The sequence below is a fragment of the Aquila chrysaetos genome, chromosome 8, assembly GCF_900496995.4.
Source record: "Aquila chrysaetos chrysaetos chromosome 8, bAquChr1.4, whole genome shotgun sequence".
Lineage (NCBI taxonomy): Eukaryota > Metazoa > Chordata > Aves > Accipitriformes > Accipitridae > Aquila > Aquila chrysaetos.
This window is the reverse complement of record NC_044011.1, coordinates 38,952,590-38,974,619: the sequence shown is the minus strand read 5'-3', so window position 1 is coordinate 38,974,619 and position 22,030 is coordinate 38,952,590. Positions and strand designations below refer to the sequence as shown.

The 22,030-nt window shown below is 48.8% G+C and overlaps 1 protein-coding gene across 8 annotated transcripts in view; it reads left to right on the top strand.

Moving 5' to 3' along the window:
- The first annotated feature begins 2,394 nt into the window (after nucleotides 1-2,394).
- USP28 (ubiquitin specific peptidase 28) overlaps nucleotides 2,395-22,030 on the top strand; it is a 30,569-nt gene continuing 10,933 nt past the window's right edge. For 2 of the 8 annotated variants that reach the window (XM_030023625.1, XM_030023623.1), the window contains exons 1-16: nucleotides 2,395-2,667; nucleotides 3,557-3,700; nucleotides 9,788-9,865; nucleotides 11,204-11,336; nucleotides 12,591-12,702; nucleotides 13,381-13,543; nucleotides 14,448-14,534; nucleotides 15,375-15,512; nucleotides 15,954-16,027; nucleotides 16,564-16,640; nucleotides 17,020-17,168; nucleotides 19,309-19,436; nucleotides 19,607-19,702; nucleotides 20,581-20,760; nucleotides 21,448-21,662; nucleotides 21,905-21,975. In XM_030023625.1, the coding sequence (XP_029879485.1) occupies nucleotides 2,410-2,667; nucleotides 3,557-3,700; nucleotides 9,788-9,865; nucleotides 11,204-11,336; nucleotides 12,591-12,702; nucleotides 13,381-13,543; nucleotides 14,448-14,534; nucleotides 15,375-15,512; nucleotides 15,954-16,027; nucleotides 16,564-16,640; nucleotides 17,020-17,168; nucleotides 19,309-19,436; nucleotides 19,607-19,702; nucleotides 20,581-20,760; nucleotides 21,448-21,662; nucleotides 21,905-21,975 (2,103 nt within the window). In that variant the 5' untranslated portion in view covers nucleotides 2,395-2,409. Of the gene's footprint in view, nucleotides 2,668-3,556; nucleotides 3,701-4,263; nucleotides 4,406-5,290; nucleotides 5,356-6,268; nucleotides 6,348-9,786; nucleotides 9,866-11,203; nucleotides 11,337-12,590; nucleotides 12,703-13,380; nucleotides 13,544-14,447; nucleotides 14,535-15,374; nucleotides 15,513-15,953; nucleotides 16,028-16,563; nucleotides 16,641-17,019; nucleotides 17,169-17,479; nucleotides 17,557-19,308; nucleotides 19,437-19,606; nucleotides 19,703-20,580; nucleotides 20,761-21,447; nucleotides 21,663-21,904; nucleotides 21,976-22,030 lie in introns of those variants that run through there. The other 6 variants (XM_030023632.1, XM_030023629.1, XM_030023628.1 and 3 more) reach the window with 5 other exon arrangements.

Here is a 22,030-nt window from a genome sequence, read left to right as displayed (position 1 = left end):
CTGCGCACTGGTACCCGCTCAGGCTGCAGTATCCTTCCCTCCGTGTTAGAGCATCGTGTCCTTGGCATTAGGCAATGTCCCTCTGCCCCGCAAGGGAGCCTCACCCCCACCCCCCGTTCCCTATATTCGCGTATATTCGTGTATGTATGTCTGCGTTTCTGTGTGTTGTAGGTGCCTGTGCCCCTGCGAAGCTGCCAGCTGCTGGAAGTGCTCGGGAAGCGGCGGGCAGAGAGGGGAGCCTGCGGCGGTGGCGCAGAGCAAATCGCATCAGATGGCAGCGTGGAGTCACTTAAACGAGATAAGAATTAGTGCGCGGCCCTGATGAACTCCCCCTCGGCTGCCAACAGCGGTGTCAGGGAGAGAGCGAGAGCAGAGCTGGGGCTAATTTGATTTCTCGGCTCCGTTAGTGGCTGGCAAGTCACCTCCCGGGGAGCGCAGGCAGCTCAGAGCTCTTTCCCCTTATTGAATCTGGGTAATGAAAATCACGGGCAGTGCCGTGGCAGCGCCGGGGACCGTGCCCCGCTCTGCCCCCTCTCCTCCGGCCCCCCGCGTCCACAGCAGGCAGGATGCGGACAAGGGGGTGAGGACCGCTCAAGCGGAGCCTCTGCTGCAGCATCATTAACTCTGAATTTTCTCCCTTGGGTTTGACGTCTTCATCTTAAAGAGATTTTAATGTAGTTCCTATCAGCCCTCCTGTTATCGGATATCTAATTAGCATGATCTATTACAGCCTCGTATTACGCGCGTGCGCCGGGGGGCTCTTGCGGGACTTTTTGCGGGACGGCCGATATCAATCGGCAGCGCCCAGATCAGATTTACTTTCCGAAATGGCGTAATAGGATTTTATTAGCCCTGTAATCCACTGCGCTGTAATTGCTTTTCTGGGAATCGAAGCGCTTGGCGTTCAGGGCCTCCCGTGGCTCAGCCCCCACTGTCCTGCCCAGGCTTTGCCTGCAGCTGGGTGCAGCAGCGTCTCTGTACTGGGACGGAGACCAAGGGATTTTTTCTAGGGCAGCCACACTGAGAGCAGGTACATCGGCTAGGCAAGCAGCAGACTTCTTAAGCCAGGGCTTGGCCAAGAGCTGCAGTGATCTTGGAGGTTGGGGAGAGCACAGGGGCGCAGGCTCAGGGTCCCTGCAATGCAACGGGACGAGTGATGCTCCGCATCCCTCCATCACCCCAACCTGCCCTTACCGGGACTGAAACCAAGCCCCGTGCCCGCAGCATTGCACACTGTATTCCCACGGCAGCGTTAGCCTCGGCAGCTCCCACCCCATGCCGCCAGAGTCACTGGGGGCCGTGGGGGCTTTGGCAGGTGTGTGGCTGAGCTCTGTGCAGGACGGGGATGCTGCAGCCAGGCCGGGGACCGCGGTGGGCATGGGGAGAGAGGTCTCAGCTGTGGTGCCTGCCTGCGCAGAGCAGGCTGGAGAGGGAAGCAGCCCTCCTCTGGGCTGCCAGGACTCGCCTTTCAGAGCATGTTTGGAGCGTCAAAAGCAATAAAGCATCGTGGAGGAGCCCTGGCAGCACGGCTGCCTGCCGGCCCCAGCCCCATCACACGCCCGAGGCCGCCCATTACGGAGCCTCACGCTCCCCCGAATTGCATGTCTGCTATGATTTAACGCTGCAAGACATGAAATAAACACCGCGCGCAGGCAGGGCTGCTGGCACTGGCACGGGCGGACTCGTGGCAGCCCCCCACACTGGCACCGGGGGATGCAGGACCCTCCTGTGGGGCAGTGGTCCTCGGGAATGCTCGGGCTCGCTGCCTGGCTAATTACGCACCCGTAAAGTAAATAACTCTGCGTAAACAGAGGTGGGCTCCGGGCTGGAGAGCAGCTGGGTGGCTTGCTGGCAGGGCAGAAGGGTGTTTTGGGGAGCCCAGCAGCCCAAGGGCAGCTGCCGCAGCCTGTCTGGGAGCCCAGGAAGGAGGGGTCCTCCTGTCCCCACTGCTGCCTTTACTCATCTGCTTAACATACGCAAGCTGAAACAGCCACCGGGTGACTTGCGCCGCACTCAAAGGCAGTGGTGCTTTATTTTGGGTCTGCGGTGCTGGACTGTGAACGTGGGGGCTGAGCGCTGCTCACCGGCTAGATCCATGGTGAGGAGGAGGAGGAGGAGGATGGGGGTGTGTGCCGGGGGGGTCTCAGCTGACCACCGGCAGCGGAGGGGACAGGTTGCCCACGGAGTGGCTAAAAATCACCCTTGGCAGGTACCGAGCCTGTCGTCACCCCACCAGCAAAGGAGCCCGACGCCTTTAAATCCCCTGGCGAAGGGAGGGGACCACTTTCCTTCGGTCCTTTTCTCCATTAGACACCCTTCAGGTGTTAGCAATATTCTGCCACCGTTTCATTATCCATTAAAGCCAGGTAATAATAAGCACGCAAAGGTATTTGGAGCCCATTGCTGTTAATGAAGGAGATCCAGCTCATCCCAAGTGGGGACGGCAGCCACGCGTCGCAGGCACGATATCACCCAAGGTTAGGTAGGAATTGCCTTGCTGAGAGCGGACCTGACTGGCGTTTGGTCTTGTGTGACCATCTTTTCCTTTTTGTTTTTATTTTCTTTAAGGAGACCTGTGCTGGAGGCTCGCTGGGCAGGAGAGGGAAGCTGGGCTCCAGCACTGTTGTGGCTGCGTGCCGCCTTCTCGGCAGAGACCCCATCCCAAAGGTAGGTCTGCAGTGGGGATTGTGCATGCACCAGCTACCTTGCTGTAAAAACCTCGTGGCTGCCTTCCTCACCTTTCATCCCAGCTCTTCTGCTGCAGCTGTTGTTTTTAAGAAGTATTTCCAATCAGAAACCACAGCACTTCCAGCCTGGATTTTAATAAAGCCACGTAGGCCATAACAGCTGGGTATTTTTCCCTTCATTTTCTGGAGAAAATGAGAAAGATTTCAAGCAAATTGGAAAGGTTAATTTGGGCTGAAAAGGCTGTTAGCTTTTGATGTAAAACACCTGAAAAAGTCTTGCAGAAAAGCCTCCTCCCTCTTGTTCCTGTCGGAGTCCAACGCACAGCCAGAGCAGCAGCAGCTGGGCTCTGTCCCAGGGCCCGGGGTCCCAGCCCTGCTGGGTCACCTCGAGAAGTCCTAGTCCTAGTCAAGAAGCTCCTGCAAATGGAGCCATCCTTCTTCCACAAGTGGCACGGATGGGGGAGCTGGTCTTGCAGGGTGGTGGGGCAAGATGGCTGGTCCAGGGGATCCTCCGGGCGAGGGATGCTCCAGGCCAGGGGATGCTCTCAGGCCAGAGAGGGAAGGGAGAGACAGATGCAGAGCAAGGCAGGGAGGGCTGCAGCAGTGCTGGAGAGGTCGGCTGCTGTTGCACAACACGTGGGGACGGCCCGGGGGGGGACGGTGGCTGGAGATGGGCTGGGAGCACGTGGTGCTCAGCTGTGTGCAGGATGCTGCCGATGGCCGGGTTGCCGCTCTGGGTGTCGAGGGGAACGTCGCCAAAAGGTTTCTGGGTGCTGAGCTGGAGACAGAGCCCAGCACGAGACTTTTGTGTTGGGGGGTGGGTTTCGTGCCAAAGGGGAGATGAAAACTTTCCACTGTTTCTGTTTAAGAACAGGAATGGCAGCCTTGCGAGGAAACCACAAAGACGCCGCGCCTGGCAAGCTCACAAGTCGTGGGTGATGCAACCTGGAGCTGGGATGCGACCGAGGGGCAGCAAAATCTCCCTCATCCCGCCGTGGAGGCTGGAACTCCAGGTGAGAAATTCCTCCTTCCCCGGATCATTTGCCATCTCCAGCGCAAGTGTTTGGTACCCACCGCAATTCCCTGCAACTCATGTTCCCCTAGTGCTAATACACCATTCTAGGGATTTTTTTACATTTTTTTAAAGCACCTACAGTGCAAGTTGCTTCCTTCTGCTAAGACAAAGCTGTACGGAAAGATCTCGGGACATGGAAGGAGTGGGTTAAGGGCAGGCCTTCAGCTCGTTCCTTGTCTGAGGGTGTACAATCCCCCTTTAGTAAATTATCTTTGACGTAATGGCGCTTTGACCGCACTTGACGCTGCAAACAGATTGCCAGTATCTGTCCTGCACCCTAAGTAGTCACCGTGGCATTGATCAGGCTGCTAAACATAATACACGCCCTCGGCAAAGCCGGAGCTAAAAATACAAGGCTGGGTTTATCTTTGTAACTGGGACTTTCAGAATTTTTACGGTTAATACTCTTTTTAAGGTAGGGAGATCCCTGGGGACCTTTCCCCGGGCGGGGAGCTCTGACCACGAGCTGTGCCGGCCTGGAGCATCCTCATCAGAGCGCAGCCATCCAGGCAGCTCATGGCCGAGCCACAGCGAACACCCAGCTCTTCCTCCTTGACTGACGAGGAGCCTCGCGGTGCCAGCTGGCTGCCGGCGTTGCCTCTCCTCTGGCATCATTCCTGGCTCTTCCCTCTGCCTTTCCCAGGTACCTTCCATCTCGCTTGTTAAAAGGAAAGGGTGCTTCGCAGAAGGGGGGTTCGTTACTCTTCCTAACCAAGGGAGCCGGCTTAGAGCAAAGCGGGTGGTTAGTGAGCAGGCCCTTCGATTTCTCTCCCCCGTCTTGGCAGGCAGGTGCTGCAGTGTCAGTCAGGGATGCTCCAGCCCAGGCACAACCGTATCTGCAACTTGCAGTTGGCCAACCTCAATATAAGCACATTGGAAATCCTATCCCCTGACGAGATCATCCCCCTGCTCAGGTTTCCCCCCGGATCCCCGCAACAGCGGGATATTCCTAGGCAGGACTAGTCCTTTATGGATGCCAAGCAGGAGGCAGAGAATGGAGGTGGTGATGAAGCCGGGGCTGGGAACAGCTCCGGCGAAGCAGCATGCCCGCAGCAGCATGTGAGCATCCCATAGCAAAAATTACAGTGACCAATATCACCTCCTTATCTCTCACTACTGATAGCCTCACAGGCTCCTGAAATGGGCAGAATTTCTTTTGTTGCATTTAAACTTTACTGGGTGTCTTGTTTTTCCGTTGCATATCAGGGAAACTGGATAATGTCGCCAGCTTGCTCAGTTTTACTTTATCAACCTGGCTAACTCCTCCTCCTCCTCCCTCTTGCCTCCCAAATTCCCGAGCTGGAGCAGCTGTGAGAGCATGGGAGCTGAGACAATCCCGGAAAGGGCCCCGTTGAAATTCCCAGACCTCTTCCCAGACAAAAGGCAAGGGATGCTCTGGGGCTGCCTGGGGAAAATCCACGTGCAGGAGATGCCCACCGAGCCGGGAAAGGGCATTTGGGCTTGGGAATTGGTAAACGGGGGGATGGCGGTGGCATCATCTGACCCTTTTACCCCCTTCCTCCTGCAGTGCCGCAGCTCCGTCGGGAACGCCGCCTCCAGCATCGCCACCGCAGCGGCTTCGGTACCCGGCCGGTGAGAAATGCGCATCGGCAATTGTAAGCGACGCGTTTCTGACGATGCAGAAGGGTATTTTGCTCGCCGGGCCCCGGGGGAGCTCGGCCCCGCCGGCTCGTCGGGCTGAGCCAAATTGCCCGAGCGCGTGAGCCACATCTCATCTGTGGGTTGCCGGCGCTCGCCGTCTTTGACGGCCGCGCTGATGAGCTGCTGACAGCATCGGATCGGCACGGACTCGCCCGGATCCTGCAGGGACCCCGGTCCCTCACCTGGGATGTCTCCGTTTCAGGTGTTAAGTTGTTTTTTGAAGAGAACAGCGAAATCTCGGCTGTGTCGGCAGGAGGAGGCGAAGGGCACGGCGCTTGAGGCCCTTTGGCTCGGCAAACCCCACAATACGCCTATTTCGGCTAATTTTAGCCAGACCCCGAAAAGCACAGGCTTGGAGAAAGCAGAAGGCGGGGGACTGGCCCCGTCTCTATTGCCACGACCCTTTTCCTCACGGTTTTCCCCCGGGATGCGCCCACCCCCGGAGCACCCCCCCGCCGCCGGCAGCTGCTTGCCAACGACAGACACTTTGGCCCTCCTTCGTTAGCCGTGCTGCCCCGGCCCTGGCGGTGCCGGACCGACCCTGGCCGGTGGAGAGCGGCCGGCACCAAAACAGGTGTAAAAATGCTGGGGTTTGGGGGGGGGGGGGGGGGGGGGGGGTTTAATTTGTTTTTTAATTGATTTTACTTTTTTAACGCTCACAGAGGAGCGCTGCGGGGCTCAGGGAGCTCCCTCGGCCCCGCGGGGCGGGTTTCTCCCGCTGCTGGGTGAAGAAACGGGGAGAAAAGGCCCCGCGGCGCGAGGGATGACCGCGGGGGGGGGCGGGGCCCAGGGACCAAGGAGCGAACGCGAGCGGCCAGCCAGGGGGGGGCCGGAAGGCGAGGAGCGCATGAGCGGGGGGCGGAGCGGCCCGCGCCGGCATGACGGCCGAGCTGCAGGCCCCGGGCGGCGGCGGCGGCGGTGGGGTGAGACCGCGGGGCGATGATGGCGGAGGGGGCCGGTACGGGAGGGGAGGGGGGCTGTAACGGGGCCGGGGCTGCTGCCGGCCCGGCCCGGTCCTCCCGCCTTGGCGGCCCCGCTTCTCCTCAGGCTTGCGGCCCTGCGCCGGAGGCGGGGGGGGGGGGCCGCGCCCCCCGCCCGGTGCCCGCGGCTTTCCAGCGTTCTCCCGTCCCCGCGGGCCCCTCTCCGTGGCCTGTCCTGGGAGTCGAGGGTTCACGTCCGGTAGCAGCCGTTGCGTTTCAGCTGTGTCGTTTAAAAGAGCCTTTTAGGTGCCCACCGGATTTCGGGCGGCGTTTTTCTTGAGAGCTGTGGTGGACAAAGCGTGGCGTCGACCGCGGTTTGCTCTGCAGGGAAAGGGCGTGGGTCAGTCAGGAGGGTCTTTTCACGACAGCGTCCTCCTCCCAAAGAGCGGGAATTGGTTCTCTCCTTGCCCTCTCGCCAAACCAGCATGTTCTGATACCCGTTAAGAAAAACTGTTGCTCTTAAACTTCAGGGCTCCGCGTAAATTGTCTCTGAAAGGACCCGGCCTTGAGCGCTGGAAAGGACACCTGGCTCACGGCTGCTCCACACTCCTCTCTGCTCACAAGGTCGGTGCCCATGCATGAGGCACCGCAGCCCAGCGTGTCCCCAGTTGGCACAGGCACCTGCGCTTCTTCATAGCATCTTTGTGCTCTTGGAATGCAAGAGAAACACTTCTGAGCAGCCGGCGTTAAAGGCGTGAGCAGAAAGAGGGTATTGACCGTTCCATTGTGAGCTTAGAAACTGCATTTGCGCGGCAGCAGTTTCTCGCGTGCACAGGGACGGCGCGAGGACAGCGCCCGGCGTACAGGAGCGCACGTCAATGGAGGAGGAGGTCACTGGCTGCCGCTTCTTCCCGTGATGGATATTGGTTTGTAAAAGCCTCAGTCAGGAATGCAGGCATTGTTCCTGCTGCTGCCTGTGGGTTTTTAGCCCTCTTCGTATCCGTTTTCCCACTGTGATAAAAGCGCAGCCAAGGTGCGGAGGCTGAAGGCCGAGCCTCTGCGTGCCTCTTACATGCCGCCACCTTCCTCCTCCTCACAAGCTATTATTTCTGGAACCCCCTTGAACTCCCGCACTGTGCTTGCACTCTTCCCTGCTTGCAGTTTCTCATCAAAACAAACTACTTCTGAGCACAGTGAGTCACCTTGTAGCAAGGAAAATGGCAAAACCTTTCAGTTTCCTCGCTCGCTGGCCGACTGTGTAATTTTTATCTCCAGTACTCTCCTTCCTCTCAGCCTCTTGGTTCTGTACTCTTCTCCTGTTGCTGTAACGTAATACTAATAGCTTTTTGGGTTGGGTTGTTATTTTTTCCAGCAGGTAGGACTTTGGTTTGGTTTGGTTTTTCAAGTGCAGCGTGTGTTAATAGCGGCAGCACACTGGTATTAATTACCAGCTTGTTTTAAAGCACCGCAGCGCATAACCTCAAAAAAACAATCGACCAGACTAGTTACAGCAACAAAACCATGCACACTCCCCAAAAACTTAAGAAAACTGTTGCACAGAGTGTGGCTCCCGGTGGCTTTGGTGGGCTGCCAGTCGGCCGCAAGCCTCTCGAACCTCGTTGTATGGGACAAGCTCTCCATTGTTAATACAAAGCTCTCTTCTCAAACGCTGAGTAAAATTGTGTTGGAAATCATTAGAATATTAAGCGGTAACTCAGGGCAGTGGATTGGTAATTAGCTTTTATGGTTGTGGCAGCCTTTGTGAGTCCTCCTTTTGGTGAAGCAGAAAAACCCTGGAAAATCATGCCCCATCCTGCCTTGGATTTCTTTATTGTAATGCAGTTTATTAGTGTGGGTTGGGTTTTTTTCTCCAACGGAAAAATATGCCCTACAGCGTTAGGTGGGGTTAGCCGACGAGCACGCCGCTCGCTAAGGTAGCAAAATTAGCAACATGATATAAGCAGTTTGCCTTTGTGAAAGTATGTCCGTCCTGAGCCTCATACCCTTGGCTCTTTATCATGCGGTTCCTCATCGTGCTGCTGGCTGGGCCTGAGGCTTTTCTCAGGTCTAAAAGAGTGCACAGGACAGGTTGGGAGGTGTGCGCGCGCACACACTTTTTCTCGTAAAAGTTGAGCAAAAGTAGTATTTTAGGTGGGAATATCACAAATAATTTGTTGAGGGAATTCCCATCAGAAAATAAGCTAGGACTGGTTTTTTTTGTTTTATCCACTGATAGGTATGCGCGCTATCTTTACGGTATTTGTGCGCGGAGTAGCATCCATCAGTGGTATGGATGGATGGCTCAAAAAAGCAGTTGCCATACTACTCGCTGAGTGGAACTTGTGTTCCAATGGCACAAAAGCATCTTAAATTTTTTCCCAACAATGAGAGTAAGTAGAAACTTGAATTTGTCTGTCTGCAAAGTTGCTGGTTAAGATTAATTAAACATGTGATCTTAAGAAGCTGAGATTCATTGGACCGTGCTGATAGCAGGACCCTAGATAGCCTTTATAAGTCAGGCATATGCAATACAGTCCCGGTTGTTATCCCTGCTGTAATGTCCCTCCCATACTATGCGCTACGGAGCCATATCTCGCGGCATCAGATTTCACCCGGACGGAGCCATTGGTGACAGCAGCTGAACTGTGGCCGCAAAAGGGGGGTGGTGGGACCCAGGCGTTGGGGCTCGCTGCTGGAAGGGGCTCCTTGTGTAGAGCTGCCTCTCCTGGCGGCCGGTTGACCGAAGTTATTCATGGCTTGGTAAGCACAGTGACTGCTTCTGTGGTAAGCCAAGGCTGCAAAGATTTGCTAAGTCTGGTAAAGAAAATTCCTGTAATCTTTTGGGTTTTTTTTAAGTGGTGGAACCAGTCAACAAATAGGTTGTTGACCATGGCTTAGGGCCTAGAGCGAGTGTCTCGCCAAAGCTCGAGTGGCCTGTGTGGTGGTGGAAGGAGAAGCGATAGCAGCCTCTCAGGCCCTTATTCTGACACCTTATTGTCAATGAGAAATGACATGCACAAATGGCATGTGCGGCCAGACTTAAAATAGCCCCTCGCTGATGCCCTGAGAACATGCGCTCTCCTTATATGTCCTGCTGCACATGCCGCTGCTGTCTGGGGGAGGGGGTGCCCGTCGTTCCCACCACAGATGCTGTGCATCCGACAGCGGGGATAGCGTTTCCTCTCAGGCCTGCTAACATCCTTGTGAGGATACGATGGATTGAACGTTATCCTATAGATTCAGGAGAAGAAAGTTTGAGTGCGATGTTCAAGCTGATGTTGGTATTACCATCAAGCAGGTGTCACTGGGTTTTTGCATCAATCCATCAGTAAAAAGGAAAGACAGAAACAGTACGCCGGTGAGCCCCTGGCCTTGCAGAAACAGCCTGTTGTCTGTTACAGTCACCTTTTCACATGAGCTTTCTTTATTTCTTGCATGTATAGGATTGCCAGATGCTTTTAAACCAGCTGAAAGAGATCACAGGAATTCAAGATTCGGCTTTCCTTCACGCTGCTCTAAAGGTTTGTGCCTGTTGTCATTGTTCTGTGGAAAGGAGACCTCTGAATTTGTCCCAAAAGTCAGGCAAGTTCAGGCTCTCTGGAAACATAATGCAGGGGTCGGACATTCACTGGCCTTTCTATGGGCTGTTAACGAGCAAGTCCTCACTACAATAGCAGGTGTGTGGCCTGTGAAAGCGATACAGTGTGTGCTGTGTGGAATAATGTGGTTCGTTTGAGAGGTGAAGGGTAAGTCCTCCGCTGCTTTTCTGCCCCTCACTTGTGCTTCATTCAGGTGTACCCATGAGGCAGACAGGCACATGAGGCCAGCATTTGTTGGCGTCAGCAAGGAATGTGCAGTTTTGGGGTTCACAGGTATTCATTCATTCACCTCTGAAATGAAAACCCCACACTAAGTTGGGAATGGTTTGTTTTTTCTAACAGTAGACCTTAAAATCTGTGCTGCAGCAGTGCATGCTATGGTAAAACATTGTGAATGTTTCCTAGAAGTTCTGCTCCTACAGGGCCGTCATCCACGCATTATGGTGAACACAAACTGATCGGGTCAGAGTAGGTTTTCCTCCATGTAAACTGCTTCAGGAGTTCTGGACAGCTGCAGTAATGTCGGTAGCTTTGTGGCTGGTGGTTGTATTGTCCATTACCAGAACAGTTGTCTGCTCCAAAGGGAAGGGACACAGGAATCTCAGGCACTTGGAAAAGCAACATTTACCTGGAAAGATTCCTCCTCATAGTGCCTGTTTTGGTATTTATAAATTGTAGTCTTAAACTGGTTGCAGCCGCGTCAGTCCGGAATCATCAGATGCTGTCCATGCTCTTGAGATGTAGCAGCAGGACGCAGGTGTGCTGATAATGTACAAAGAGGCTTGTTTAAAAAAATCCTTAAATGTTTCGTTAAGAAGTAACATCCAGAAAACATTAGAATAAATGTAAAAGAGTTTAGCCAGTAGCAATGGTCTGAAGGAAGCCCTAGCTCGGTAAGAGACATGTGTCTTAAAATCCACAGAGAGTTTGATTCCTGCGAGTCTCTCCCGGTGGCCAAGTACCGTCGCGCTTCAGGCCTCCTGCGACTACTCGAGTCTCTTGTGAGAGAAATGAAATTAGTTAATGGAGCCTATATTGTCCTAGTAATAAAGCCAAAGTGCTTTCCGTCAGAGAAATTCTAGCCTTCGTTATTTTCATTTTTTCCTACTGCTTGTCACCAACAGATAGCTCTCTCCCCTGGCCAGGGAAAGCAAAGTGGTGGCAGTGCGCTTGTCTCTACCACGGATGCATTAATGTCACGCAAATGTAGGTGAAGTAACCTTGGCACTATGGATTTTTTTCCCCCTATCATTCTACTAGGCTGCTAATGGAGACCTAATGGAAGCAGTCACCTTCCTGACAGAGGAGCACGCTCAGGAGCCGGCTCAGGACACAGCTGCTGCAGAGCCGTCTGCTTGGGAAGGGAGTGCTGTGGGCAAACAGCTCCCACAAAGTAAGTCGTTCGTCTTTGCTCGCCCTTAACAGTTTCATGTGTTTCAGGCTGAGTTGAAAGGGGAAATATTGGTCCGCCTGGCTTCTGCCATTGAAACCATCCGGCTCCTGTCCTGGCCCTGATCTGATTTTGCCGGTACTGGTCACTTGCCATGGGACAGTTCAGGGAATTAAACCTTCCTGGTGAAGGAGAGCTGCGTCCAAAAGGACAGTGACTTAATAGAGTTTTAATAGCATTTGTAGGTGACACAGTATAGTTACACAGCTGTCATTGTTTTGAACAGTTGGTCTTAGCTAACACAGAAAACCCAGAAAGCTCCTAAAGCAGAGCAAGCAGAATAGACAACTGAATCCCTGTCAAGGGTCATACATTTCTTTCTACAGCCTCTGCTGGCAGAGGAGACAAATTGACTGCTTTCGTATCATATCTCCGTGAAAACTTAAAGTGTTACTTGAGCTAGCAATTTGACTATGTGAAACGTGTTTTTAGAAATGTTATGGGTATTGGCAAAAGCAGGCCATCAGCTTGGCACATTTAGATGTAAAAAGTGTAATTGTAGTCTGAGGTAGTTGCGAATAGTTTCTTTAACCCTTTTTGCTAACAACACATCTATTAACTGGAGCTTTCCCAAGTGAGTTTATCACCGGACAGGTTCACAGGGCCAAAAATCTGTGCTGGGAGCTTTGAAGCAACATCCAGAACAGCACGGCTGCCCCTTGTTCCACAGTGTAAGGCTTCCACCTCTTCCAGAACTACTCGTTTTCCTTTTTCTTTCCTACGTAGCTAGGACGTGAAATGACTCATAGCTGAGCATCCTGACACAAGTGAAGGAAGGCACTTCTGGGTGATTGTGCCGATTTTATTGAAATCCTTTTTTTCTCAAAACAGTGTCTCTTGTCAACACTGATGTTAAGGCATAGCAAATACAAGCAGCAGCTGATGTTCCTGTTTCATTATTTCAAGAAGTTTGAAATGTTCCCTCAAGCTCTGAATCTGGGCATCAGGAAAGCTGGCCAGGACACAGCTGCACAGTCTGTCCTGTTCTCGTCCAGCCCACTCGATCACTTTTTAGGTTTCCTAGCGTGGTCCAAGCTACAGGGATGTGTATTTAAGGCTTCAGCTAGAAAATTATGCTCTATCATTGGAAAAAAAAATCATATTTGTGAGGTGTAACATGTTCTAGAAGCTCCTTTTAAAGAGAATGTTTGCATCCTCCTGGTGGAAAACTGATCAGAATGCTGCCTCCACTTCTAGATATTACTACTGCACTTACCCCTAACAACAAAGATGATCTCCGTGCAGTCGATGCCTTCAGACCACTGGAATCACCGAAAGCTCAGGCTGCAGAAAGAGATGCTGCTGAAAGGTCAGTGGGTTCGTAAATTGGTTTTGGTGTTCCCAGGTGTCTTAAGTGGATTGTTAAGCCGGTAACTGCAAACCAGACATAAATCAGCTACCAGATGTATACCTACTGCTTTTAGAAGGTGCTTGGGTCATTACTGCCTTCTGGGTGGTTGACGTTTACTTCTGGGGCAACGCTGCAATGTGGTGGTTGAAATAGAAGCAGCAGGTTTAGTTGTGGCTTATTCAGTCCCTGCTGCTGTCGCTGGCAGGCCACACAAAAGGATGCTGTACTGGCATTACGGCACCTGTTGAAGAAGCACCTTGAAAGCTCATGTATCAATTCACCTCACCTCGTTGCTAAGTAGCTGTTTCCTTTTTACCGTGGGTGGGATTTGCCTCCAATAGTGACTAAGGGCACCAATTTTGCGTGCAGCTAGTTCAGGAAGAAAAACATGCATACCTTACTACCTTCCTCCATCGTTCCAAATTGTCTTGCAGTCCTGTTTTCCATCCACCTCGTTTGAGAGTGGACACCTCCCTGGAGTCAGATGAGACATCTGTTGCCTGTTGTGCTGGGTATCACCTGACAGCGCCTGGCTCTAGGGTCCTGCTTGAGACTAGAGGGGAGTTACATTCCCGTAGTTCACGAGAATCTTTGTGAGATGGTGTTTTACAGCACGGTGTGCATCTTTTGTGACAGACCACAGGAAGCGCATTCTGCTGAAAACAAAAATCGCTCCAAAAGGAAACGCTGTGAAGTCTGGGGGGAGAACCCCAAGCACAATGACTGGAGAAGAGTGGGTGACTGGCCCGTTGGAATGAAAAACATTGGAAATACGTGTTGGTTTAGCGCTGTCATACAGGTAATCTGATAGAAAAGTTCTTCTGGAGTTGCTGCAGTCTTGGAGTCAAAATGTTTATCAGTTAGAATTACATATGCAGCAGCTCTGTGAAGTGGTCATCATATGCAGATGAGTGAATGCAACCATGCTTAGATGAGACTTCTGGTTTTATTTGATATGATTGTGATTTATTCTGGGTGTGCACAGAAGGAGCCAAAGAGCAGTTAAATAGACTTTGCATAAAAATAGACACAGATACATATAATCTGTGTGTACGTATGCAGGGGTTTTTTTGGTGCAGCGATGTCCAGATGCTTACTGAATGACAGAAGCTTGACTGGCAAAGTGTACTGATAATTTAATTTTACTGCAGTTATTGTTGGCTCCCTAATACATGGTGTATCATGTTCCAGTTAATGGAATACGCAGGCGTAGATGCTTGAACGAATAAGCAGCTAGGCAGCATATATTATTAGTGATAACCTAAACAAGAGGAGACAACAATAAACGGAACTGAGCAGATTTGTCTCTTCTAACCATTTCACGTCAGCAGACAGACGTTAACCATACGTCTCCAGCTTTGAGAGGAAGAAAGCAAGCTTCAGATGGGCTCGTTTCTCACTGTGACTTGTTCCTGGATGCTTTTTCTAAGCGTGCCTGTGCAGGATGGAATACTCTTTCCTAAAATGGTTACACATATCCTAGAAATGGCAGGATGGGATCTGGTTCTTTGGTGGGTATGAATGTGCTGGTCCAGCATGTGGACTGCTCAGTTCGTAAATGTTTATTTAGTAACACAAGGCCATTGAAGAATTAGAAGTTAAGAAAAAAGCTGTCGAGTAAAAGCATGACAACGGGGCATCAAATTGCAGTGAGTCAAATCCTTGCAAGTCCTGACTGGTCTTTACCTCTCCTTTCCTTTCAGTCTCTGTTTCAGTTGCCAGAATTTCGGAGGCTGGTCCTTGGGTACTCCCTCCCACAAAATGTGCTTGAAAGTTGTCGTAGTCGCACTGTAAGTTTTCATCAAGTAACACTGTGAGGTTTCCCTCTTTTGTGGTATACTGTTCTGCTCTTTCTCTAAGCAGATTTAATCTGGGTCCATCTGAGATTCCGGTGCCTACGTTAATGGCTTTCAAATTGTCTGGCTACGTTAAAGACGAATCTGGGAAATACTTTTCCAAGACAGAATCGCTGTAGAAAAAAATCAGATGCTTCTCATAAAGCTTTACTCTAGAGCTTCTGATTGTGGTGTGGGGAGAGACTTGCCCTGTAAAACTTCTTTGGTAGCTTCAGATTGCTCGTTTGTTCGCGTGCACCATAGGAGAACTGGTATTTGAGCCAGTTGGAAGGTCCCTCTAGCCCCGGTACCTTCCGAGAGCGGTCAGCAGAAGGTGCTTAGAACATATTTGGAGGAAAAGGAATACATAGAATAATCCTTCACTTGTTATATCCTGCTAGCTTGTGGCCACCGCCATTTAAGAGACTTTGCTTTACTTGCTTTCATGTGTGCTTTTGATACTTTAAAAAGGCCTCAAATGCAGACAGAATAGATCCATAAATTCACGGGCTTTTGCCTTCTGTTTTAGCAGCTATCACTTCTGGCCCTCCTTTCTCTAAAGGTTTTGTTTTGGTTAAATTTTTTCTCCCATGCATCCATTGGGAGACCAGATTGCTTCCAAGAAGTGACACTGCATGTCTTTCTGCTTTTGTCCTTTTTAATGTCACCTCTTTCCTCAGTTGTTAGTGTACCTCTCGAGGTATGTGCGTGTGGTATTCTGCAGCACTTCGTTTTAAGATGCTGCTTTTTTGAGTTGCAGGAATGGTTTGGCTTTTCTTCTGTTTTGCAATGCAGGGAAAAAGAAATATTGCATTCATGCAAGAACTTCAGTGTCTGTTTGCTTTAATGCTGGGGACGCGTCGTAAGTTTGTAGACCCTTCTGCAGCGCTGGAACTCTTGAGGGATGCGTTTAGATCTGCTGAAGAACAGCAGGTAAAACCGCGTTAAAAAGCCTTTTGCTTTCTTCAAAACAGTACTTGCAGCCACGGCAATCCTATTTTGCTTCATCCTGCTGTTACTTTCAGAGGCCTCTTCCCATGTTTGTCAACTGACAAGCAGCTGTCCCTGTGTCATTTAGGCAAAATGTACGTGCTTGCTAATTAAACAGCCAGCGTAACAGTGCTCTACCCAGTGCCATCTGGGTAGTTGGGTAGCGATCACAATAATTTCCTCTGATCTAGTTTTCAGATGAGCAGAGTGTTGTTCATTATCGGTCTAAATCAGCACAGCATTTCAGTTGCACACTTCTTTCAGCTGGGTAGGTACGGCAATACCAGTCGGGTTGTATTCCAGTAGGTTTGTGAAACCAGCAGACTGTGAAAACGCTTTCTGGTTGGTATTATGTTTGACTCTCAACTTTTGTCTCTCTTCTAGCAAGATGTGAGTGAATTTACACACAAACTACTGGACTGGCTGGAGGATGCGTTCCAGCTTGCTGTGAATGTCAAGTGAGTTTTCTGTGATCTCAGGAGTTCGACCTGACACTGAGGAGAAACAGATTTTAAATGCGAAGCCCTAATAAATGAGAGGGCTTTACGTGAAAATTTTGAATAAATGAGAGTTCTTTGTTTCCTGAGGATGATGCTCCTTAAGCTCAAAATATGCTTATGAAGTGTTATATCTGCGTTTCCTGTGCATAAGCATAGGACTTTATTCAATGCTGGTATGGCCTGCAGAGTAAATAAGCTTTTTAGGGGAACCTAACAGAACCGGTGTACATGAAAGATCTGGTTTTTTGGAACTGCGTTTCAAAAGGTAGCGCCTTAACTTTGGGGTTTGTTTTTTTTCTCCCTTGCCAATGTAGGCGCTATAATGCGCTTTTGAGTATGTAAACAGATGAGAAGCTTCCTCTCTATTCTGTGCTTGGATGGAAGACTTTACTTTTGACTGCAGGAAGATTCCCAAGCAAAGGCTTAGTTTATGACTTGGGTCTTTTTTGCAGCCTACAGCTGCAAACAGATGTGTGCTTTTTCTTCTAAAACAGGAGCCCTGGGGACAAATCTGAAAACCCAATGGTACAGCTTTTCTACGGGACTTTCTTGACTGAGGGTGTCCATGAGGGTGAGTTAAGGGTTTGGTAGATCCACTTTTTCACTCCTTTGCGTTGTTTTGATTTATAGCAGTGATGACACAGGATTTTGTTGCACGTTCCTGATGAAATTGACTAGTTCTTTAAACTTGCAAATAGTCGTCTTGATAAAATCGTCTGTAACATTTCTAAAGTCTGTCTTCTGAAAACGTTGAATGCTCGCAAGTGCTGATGTATTGAAAGCACTTGTTTATAAGGACACTTACCCTGATAGACGTGTATACAGCTATATGCGGTTCAATTCTTGCAAGTAGCTCCTCTGACTGGTGCTGACAACAAACTCTTGAGTTAACCAGAGTTTTTTGTTCTCTTAAGTTAGTTCACAGTTTTTGTATCATTTCCATCATCCAGGCAATACTTTTTCCAAGATCGAAACCTTTGGTCAGTATCCCCTTCAGGTAAATGGTTATCGAAACTTGAATGAGTGCTTGGAAGGAGCCATGGTGGAGGGAGAGATGGATGAGGCGACAGCATCTCAGTCAGTGAAGTATGGACAGGAGGTTAGTTTTATGTTTTTTTGGTTGCCTGCTGCGGAAAAATGCAACACACAGTGCAGGGGTGTCTCAGTATATTCCGATAACTTTAAATGGCAATTGTAAATGTTCCCTAAGAATTGAATACAAAATATTTTCTGGATACCTGGAATCTCATGTAAATGTATGTTAGAGTTACATGGTGAGACACTAAGTCTTTGCTTATTTGTAAAGATGTGTTGTCCTATATAACTGGTTTGAGGAGTTTGTTTTAAATTAAAAAGGTAAACATCTGCTTCTGATGCAAGTGTGATAAAGTCTCTCTCTTTCTGTTGAAGCCTACCTGTACCTGAGTAGGGGGAGAACCACTGCCTCCATATTTTCGGAGGGTAAAAGTACAGTGCTTAACTCTATGGTATGCCATTTGGAATTTGTATCTTTCTCCCTATTATAGTGTGTGTTTTTTTTCTTCTCATTTTCACTCTTACCTTCTGACTGTGCTGATTTTTTTTCTTTTCTTTTTTTTTGTAAATCTCGCGAATCACAAATCAATCATAAAATACTTGGTTGCAGCAAAGCAGAAAGTGAAGGTGTACCATTACATTCAGCATCCTACGTGTGCAAGCGCAGCTGAGAAGTTAGCTTATGGAAAGACTGGGAAATAACACTAAGAAATTTGCAAATGTGTCTGTCATAGAGGGGGCAGTGAAAGGTATTTCAGTTCTGTGAGAATGTCTGAAAACTGTTGCTGTGGTTTAAACTAGCAAAGGAGAAATGAAGTCTTGGGCACATAAGTCCTGTCTGACTCTGGACTCAGATGCTTGTTTCTGCTTTTCCTAGTTCCTGCCTGAAGCTGTTCAGATGCATTTACAGCAGATGGAGGTGGAACTGATGTAGGCTGGTGCCAGAGACAAAGGGACGTAGGGAGCTAATCAGTCAGGTTCCTTTCACTCCAAGCCTTTTAGTTCCTCCAAATCCTTTTCTGAAAAATAAGGGAAATTGGACTGATCGTCAAGATGTTTTAATCGTTCTCTGTCTGTACGGATAGAAGGAAAAGGCTCTGGTTTTATTTCTGAGAAATCCGACTGGAAAAACTGTGCATCTTAATTTCACTTCCTAGGATGTCGTGGCTAGAGGACTGCATGATAGGGGATAAGGTGCATTTTGTCTTTTGAGAACGTAGGTGAGTGTACTGAAGTGCAAAGCATCAGTGGGATTAACGAGGACTTATGTTTCTCCTAGATAATAGGTGTGTAAATCGTTCCTTCTCTGTGTTTATGTTCTCTTGTTCTGAAGGTTGGGCGGCTTCTCATAAAGCTCTGCTACCCAGCCATTTCCTTCCTTTAAAAAATAATTTTAAAAAATCACTTTAACTGGAAATATTTTAGATCTAAAAATGTGCTGTTGCACTTTGGCATGGGGCAGATTTATTGTGGCAGGACATCTGACATGAATCCTGCAAAGGAAAACGAGCTTAGCATGCTCATCCTGAGTCCATGCAGGGAGCCGTGGCTGGGTGGTGCCATGCTAAGGTAGGTGAAGGAAGCTTCTGGCAGTGGATGCTGGAAGTATTTGTGAACCCAGGGAGAGAGAGAGAGAGAGAGGAAGTGTAAATTCAATCGAAAATTTTCCTTTCCGCATGGCTCTTTGAAACAGTGTATGAAACGTACAGAAAGTGGGTGTCTTCTGTGAATCTCCTAAATTGAATAGTTTGGAAATAGACTGAGAGAGGATAAGGAATCAGGTACTGCTTAAGGACTTCTGTTTTGTTCATCATTGCATGTGATCTACATTGGAAAAGAACTCTTCCTGGAGCTCTCAGCTGACATGCAGAGTTTGTGTAGTGTCTGCTACTTTTGTAAAACTCAGTGCTGGACCCATTAATAATCCATCAAGCTGGATGCATCAGGCAATGAAAAGTAACTTTCTGAAAGCTATTATGAGGCTTTTTCACGGTATAGATGTACAACGGGAGCGGAGATTTTAATCTCGTAAAATTTGGCTTTCTGACTAGTCACTCCGTAAATAAAATATATACTAATTCAGTATTTAAAGACAGACAGGCATTTAGGATGGGTCTAAAATCATTTAGGATCAGTCTAAAAGGTGCCATTTAGCAGTCATCTTAAAACAAGTCCCTTTGGGGGCATTTCTGCTTCTGTTACAGCGCTGGTTTACAAAACTCCCACCAGTACTGACCTTTGAACTCTCCCGATTTGAGTTCAATCAGTCACTAGGACAGCCAGAGAAAATTCACACCAAGCTAGAATTTCCCCAGACTGTTTATATGGACAGGTGAGTTGTTCTGTTGTACGGTACATTTAAAGGTATTGCTTCATTGTAATTAAAGAGATTAAAAAGGGCATATGGGTGAGCAAGGAAGGATTCTGAAACATTTATGAAAGATTGTGGATGTTGGAAGTAAACAAACCTCACGTGGCGGGGCTCTGTATTTCTCTGTTTAGGTACCTCTATGGCAGTAAAGAGCTTATTCAGATGAAGAGAGAAGAAATGAAGAGATTGAAGGAGAAAATGGTGATTCTGCAGCAGAAACTGGAAAGGTAAGTAGTCAGCTGGCTTTATTTTTGTGCCCTCTGCAAGCATTCCTTTTAAATGAGCTTTCCAGTAGAAGAGAAACTTGTAGGGGAAGGAGAAACAGAACTGGGTTTGTGCTGAGAAGTGTGGAGTGAGAAAGTGTGTTTTTAAAAACAAACTCGTGGCTTTGATGGTTTCTGAATATCACTGATCCTGTTACAATGATAAATTCTTTAAACAGTACAATTGTCACTGTCAGCTGCATTGCCAAGTTTCAGTGAGGAAGCCCAGTAATACATTAAAAAGAATCTATGTTGTTTTTTATATTAGAGGTCCCCTCCAGCTTAGAATTTGGCATTATTTATTGGGGAAGGAAGGAGATCGATAGGAAAGGTGTGATTTGCGGACAACCAGAAGATTTCATGTTCCAGGTGCTTTGTGTACAGGTCCTTTTAATTGGCATTAAACTTGCTTGCAGTTTGTATTTTTTCAAATGACAGTTCTGTGAACAAGTGCCAGGCAAAGAGGTGTGCCGTGTCGCAGTAGCCGTGGTGGTGTCTGTGCTCACTGGGGTTCTGGTGGGCGTTGTGCAAACAGTTTACATGTAGCATCCTACGGGGCCTGGTTGGGATGGAGTTAATGGTCTCCACAGCAGCCACTTTTTTTTTCTGACTAAAACAGTTCTGATAGCACACCAATGTTTTGGCTGCTGCGCCCTGCAGGTGGGAGGGAGGTGGTGACTTGCATGCCTTTGCATCACCTGGGTTTTTTCCCTCCTTCCTTCACTGCTTAAACTGTCTCCCTCCCGACCCCAGAGTTTTCTTCCCTGTTGCTCTTCCCCTCGGGTTTAACCAAACAGTCACATTCCTTGCACATTCATGCAACATCTTGCATTTTTCTGTAGCTACATGAAATATGGCTCCGGCCCAGCCCGCTTTCCACTGCCCGACATGCTCCAGTATGTTCTCGAATTCATCGCTACAAAGCCAGCTGTAGCTGTTTCTTCTGCTCAGGGCTCTCAGACTACCCTCCTGCAGTCCCAGGCCGAGCCTCATGTTTTGGACGTGCTTTCACAGCCAAATGGGTTGGTAAATGGAAATAAAAATAATTCATAGAAGAACACTTTGCCTTTCAGCTAAATGCTGCTGGTTTGCATTCTAGAAGTGGATTATTTATCTGGGCACCTGTGAGCGTGATGCTGTAATGTATGAATGCCTGTGCAAGCAGTCAGTCACTACTTTGCTCGTAATTTAGTTCTGTTTGTGTAAATATAACACTGCATCTAATCTGTTCTTTTTCATTTTCCAAAAGCATCACCATATTCCTTGTCTAAGCAGCAGTTCTGAGTTAAATGATGTGCTTAGGCTACTAGTCTTTTTGCTTCATCAACCAGTAAATTACTGCAATATGGGATTATTACAAACCTGGCCAGCATGGTTGGCTTACACTCTCTTAAATTAAGCTGAGTAAACACATGAGTTTCTTAGTAGTAAGAGAAGGAATTTTTAGAGTCGCTCACTGTGGATCTGTGCTTACAGAGTTCTGTAAGAATTTTCGCTTTTATTTGTCCTACATTTTAATTTGGTCTGTTAAGGCGTAAGTACGTTTCGATGTACTTGTTCTCTTTACATTTGTACTGTCCCGGAAGGGAAATCCTGCTCTGGCTCTGGAGCAGTTTGGTTTATTTCATATTCTTTTCCAAAACGAGAAAAAAAAAAAACAAGAGAAAGATTGAAAAACCTGTCCGCTACTCACGGATTTTGCTTCACAGCATACTGGAAAGGAAAGATGCTAGGACTGAAGATGGAGCTTTCTTTCTGGCAAATTCTTCGCCGCAGCAAAAACCGAGTGCACTGCTCCAGCCTTCTGGTTCACCAGCAGAAACGTCTGAACGTCCAGCTCCTCACGTGGTGTCCGAGGAAGAGCTGAACCTTGTTCGGACGTGTCTGCAGCGATGGAGAAATGAGATTGAACAAGACGTGCAAGGTTGGCCCCAAATATATTCGTTGTGATTTTTCTGTTGAATGCCAGCCTGATTTCCCCTCTGTTCCTTCAGCTGGATACATCCTGAACTACAAATGATCTTGCACATGTTTCAGCCCTGGTGTTAAGTGTATTGGATAGTTACTACATGGCTTTAAACTTTTTTGAAGTGAAAGGGGCTGGAATAGCCTGACAAGCAGTCATTAATTTTTATGTATTTCTCTCATTCGTGATGTTCTTGGCAGATCTGAAGGAGTCTATTGCCAGAATCGACCTGTCCATTGAACAAATGTACTGCGACCCTCTCCTCCAGCAGGTAAGAAATGCAGCTCCTTCTGTTGGGTAAATATTAAACTGATATTGCTGATACT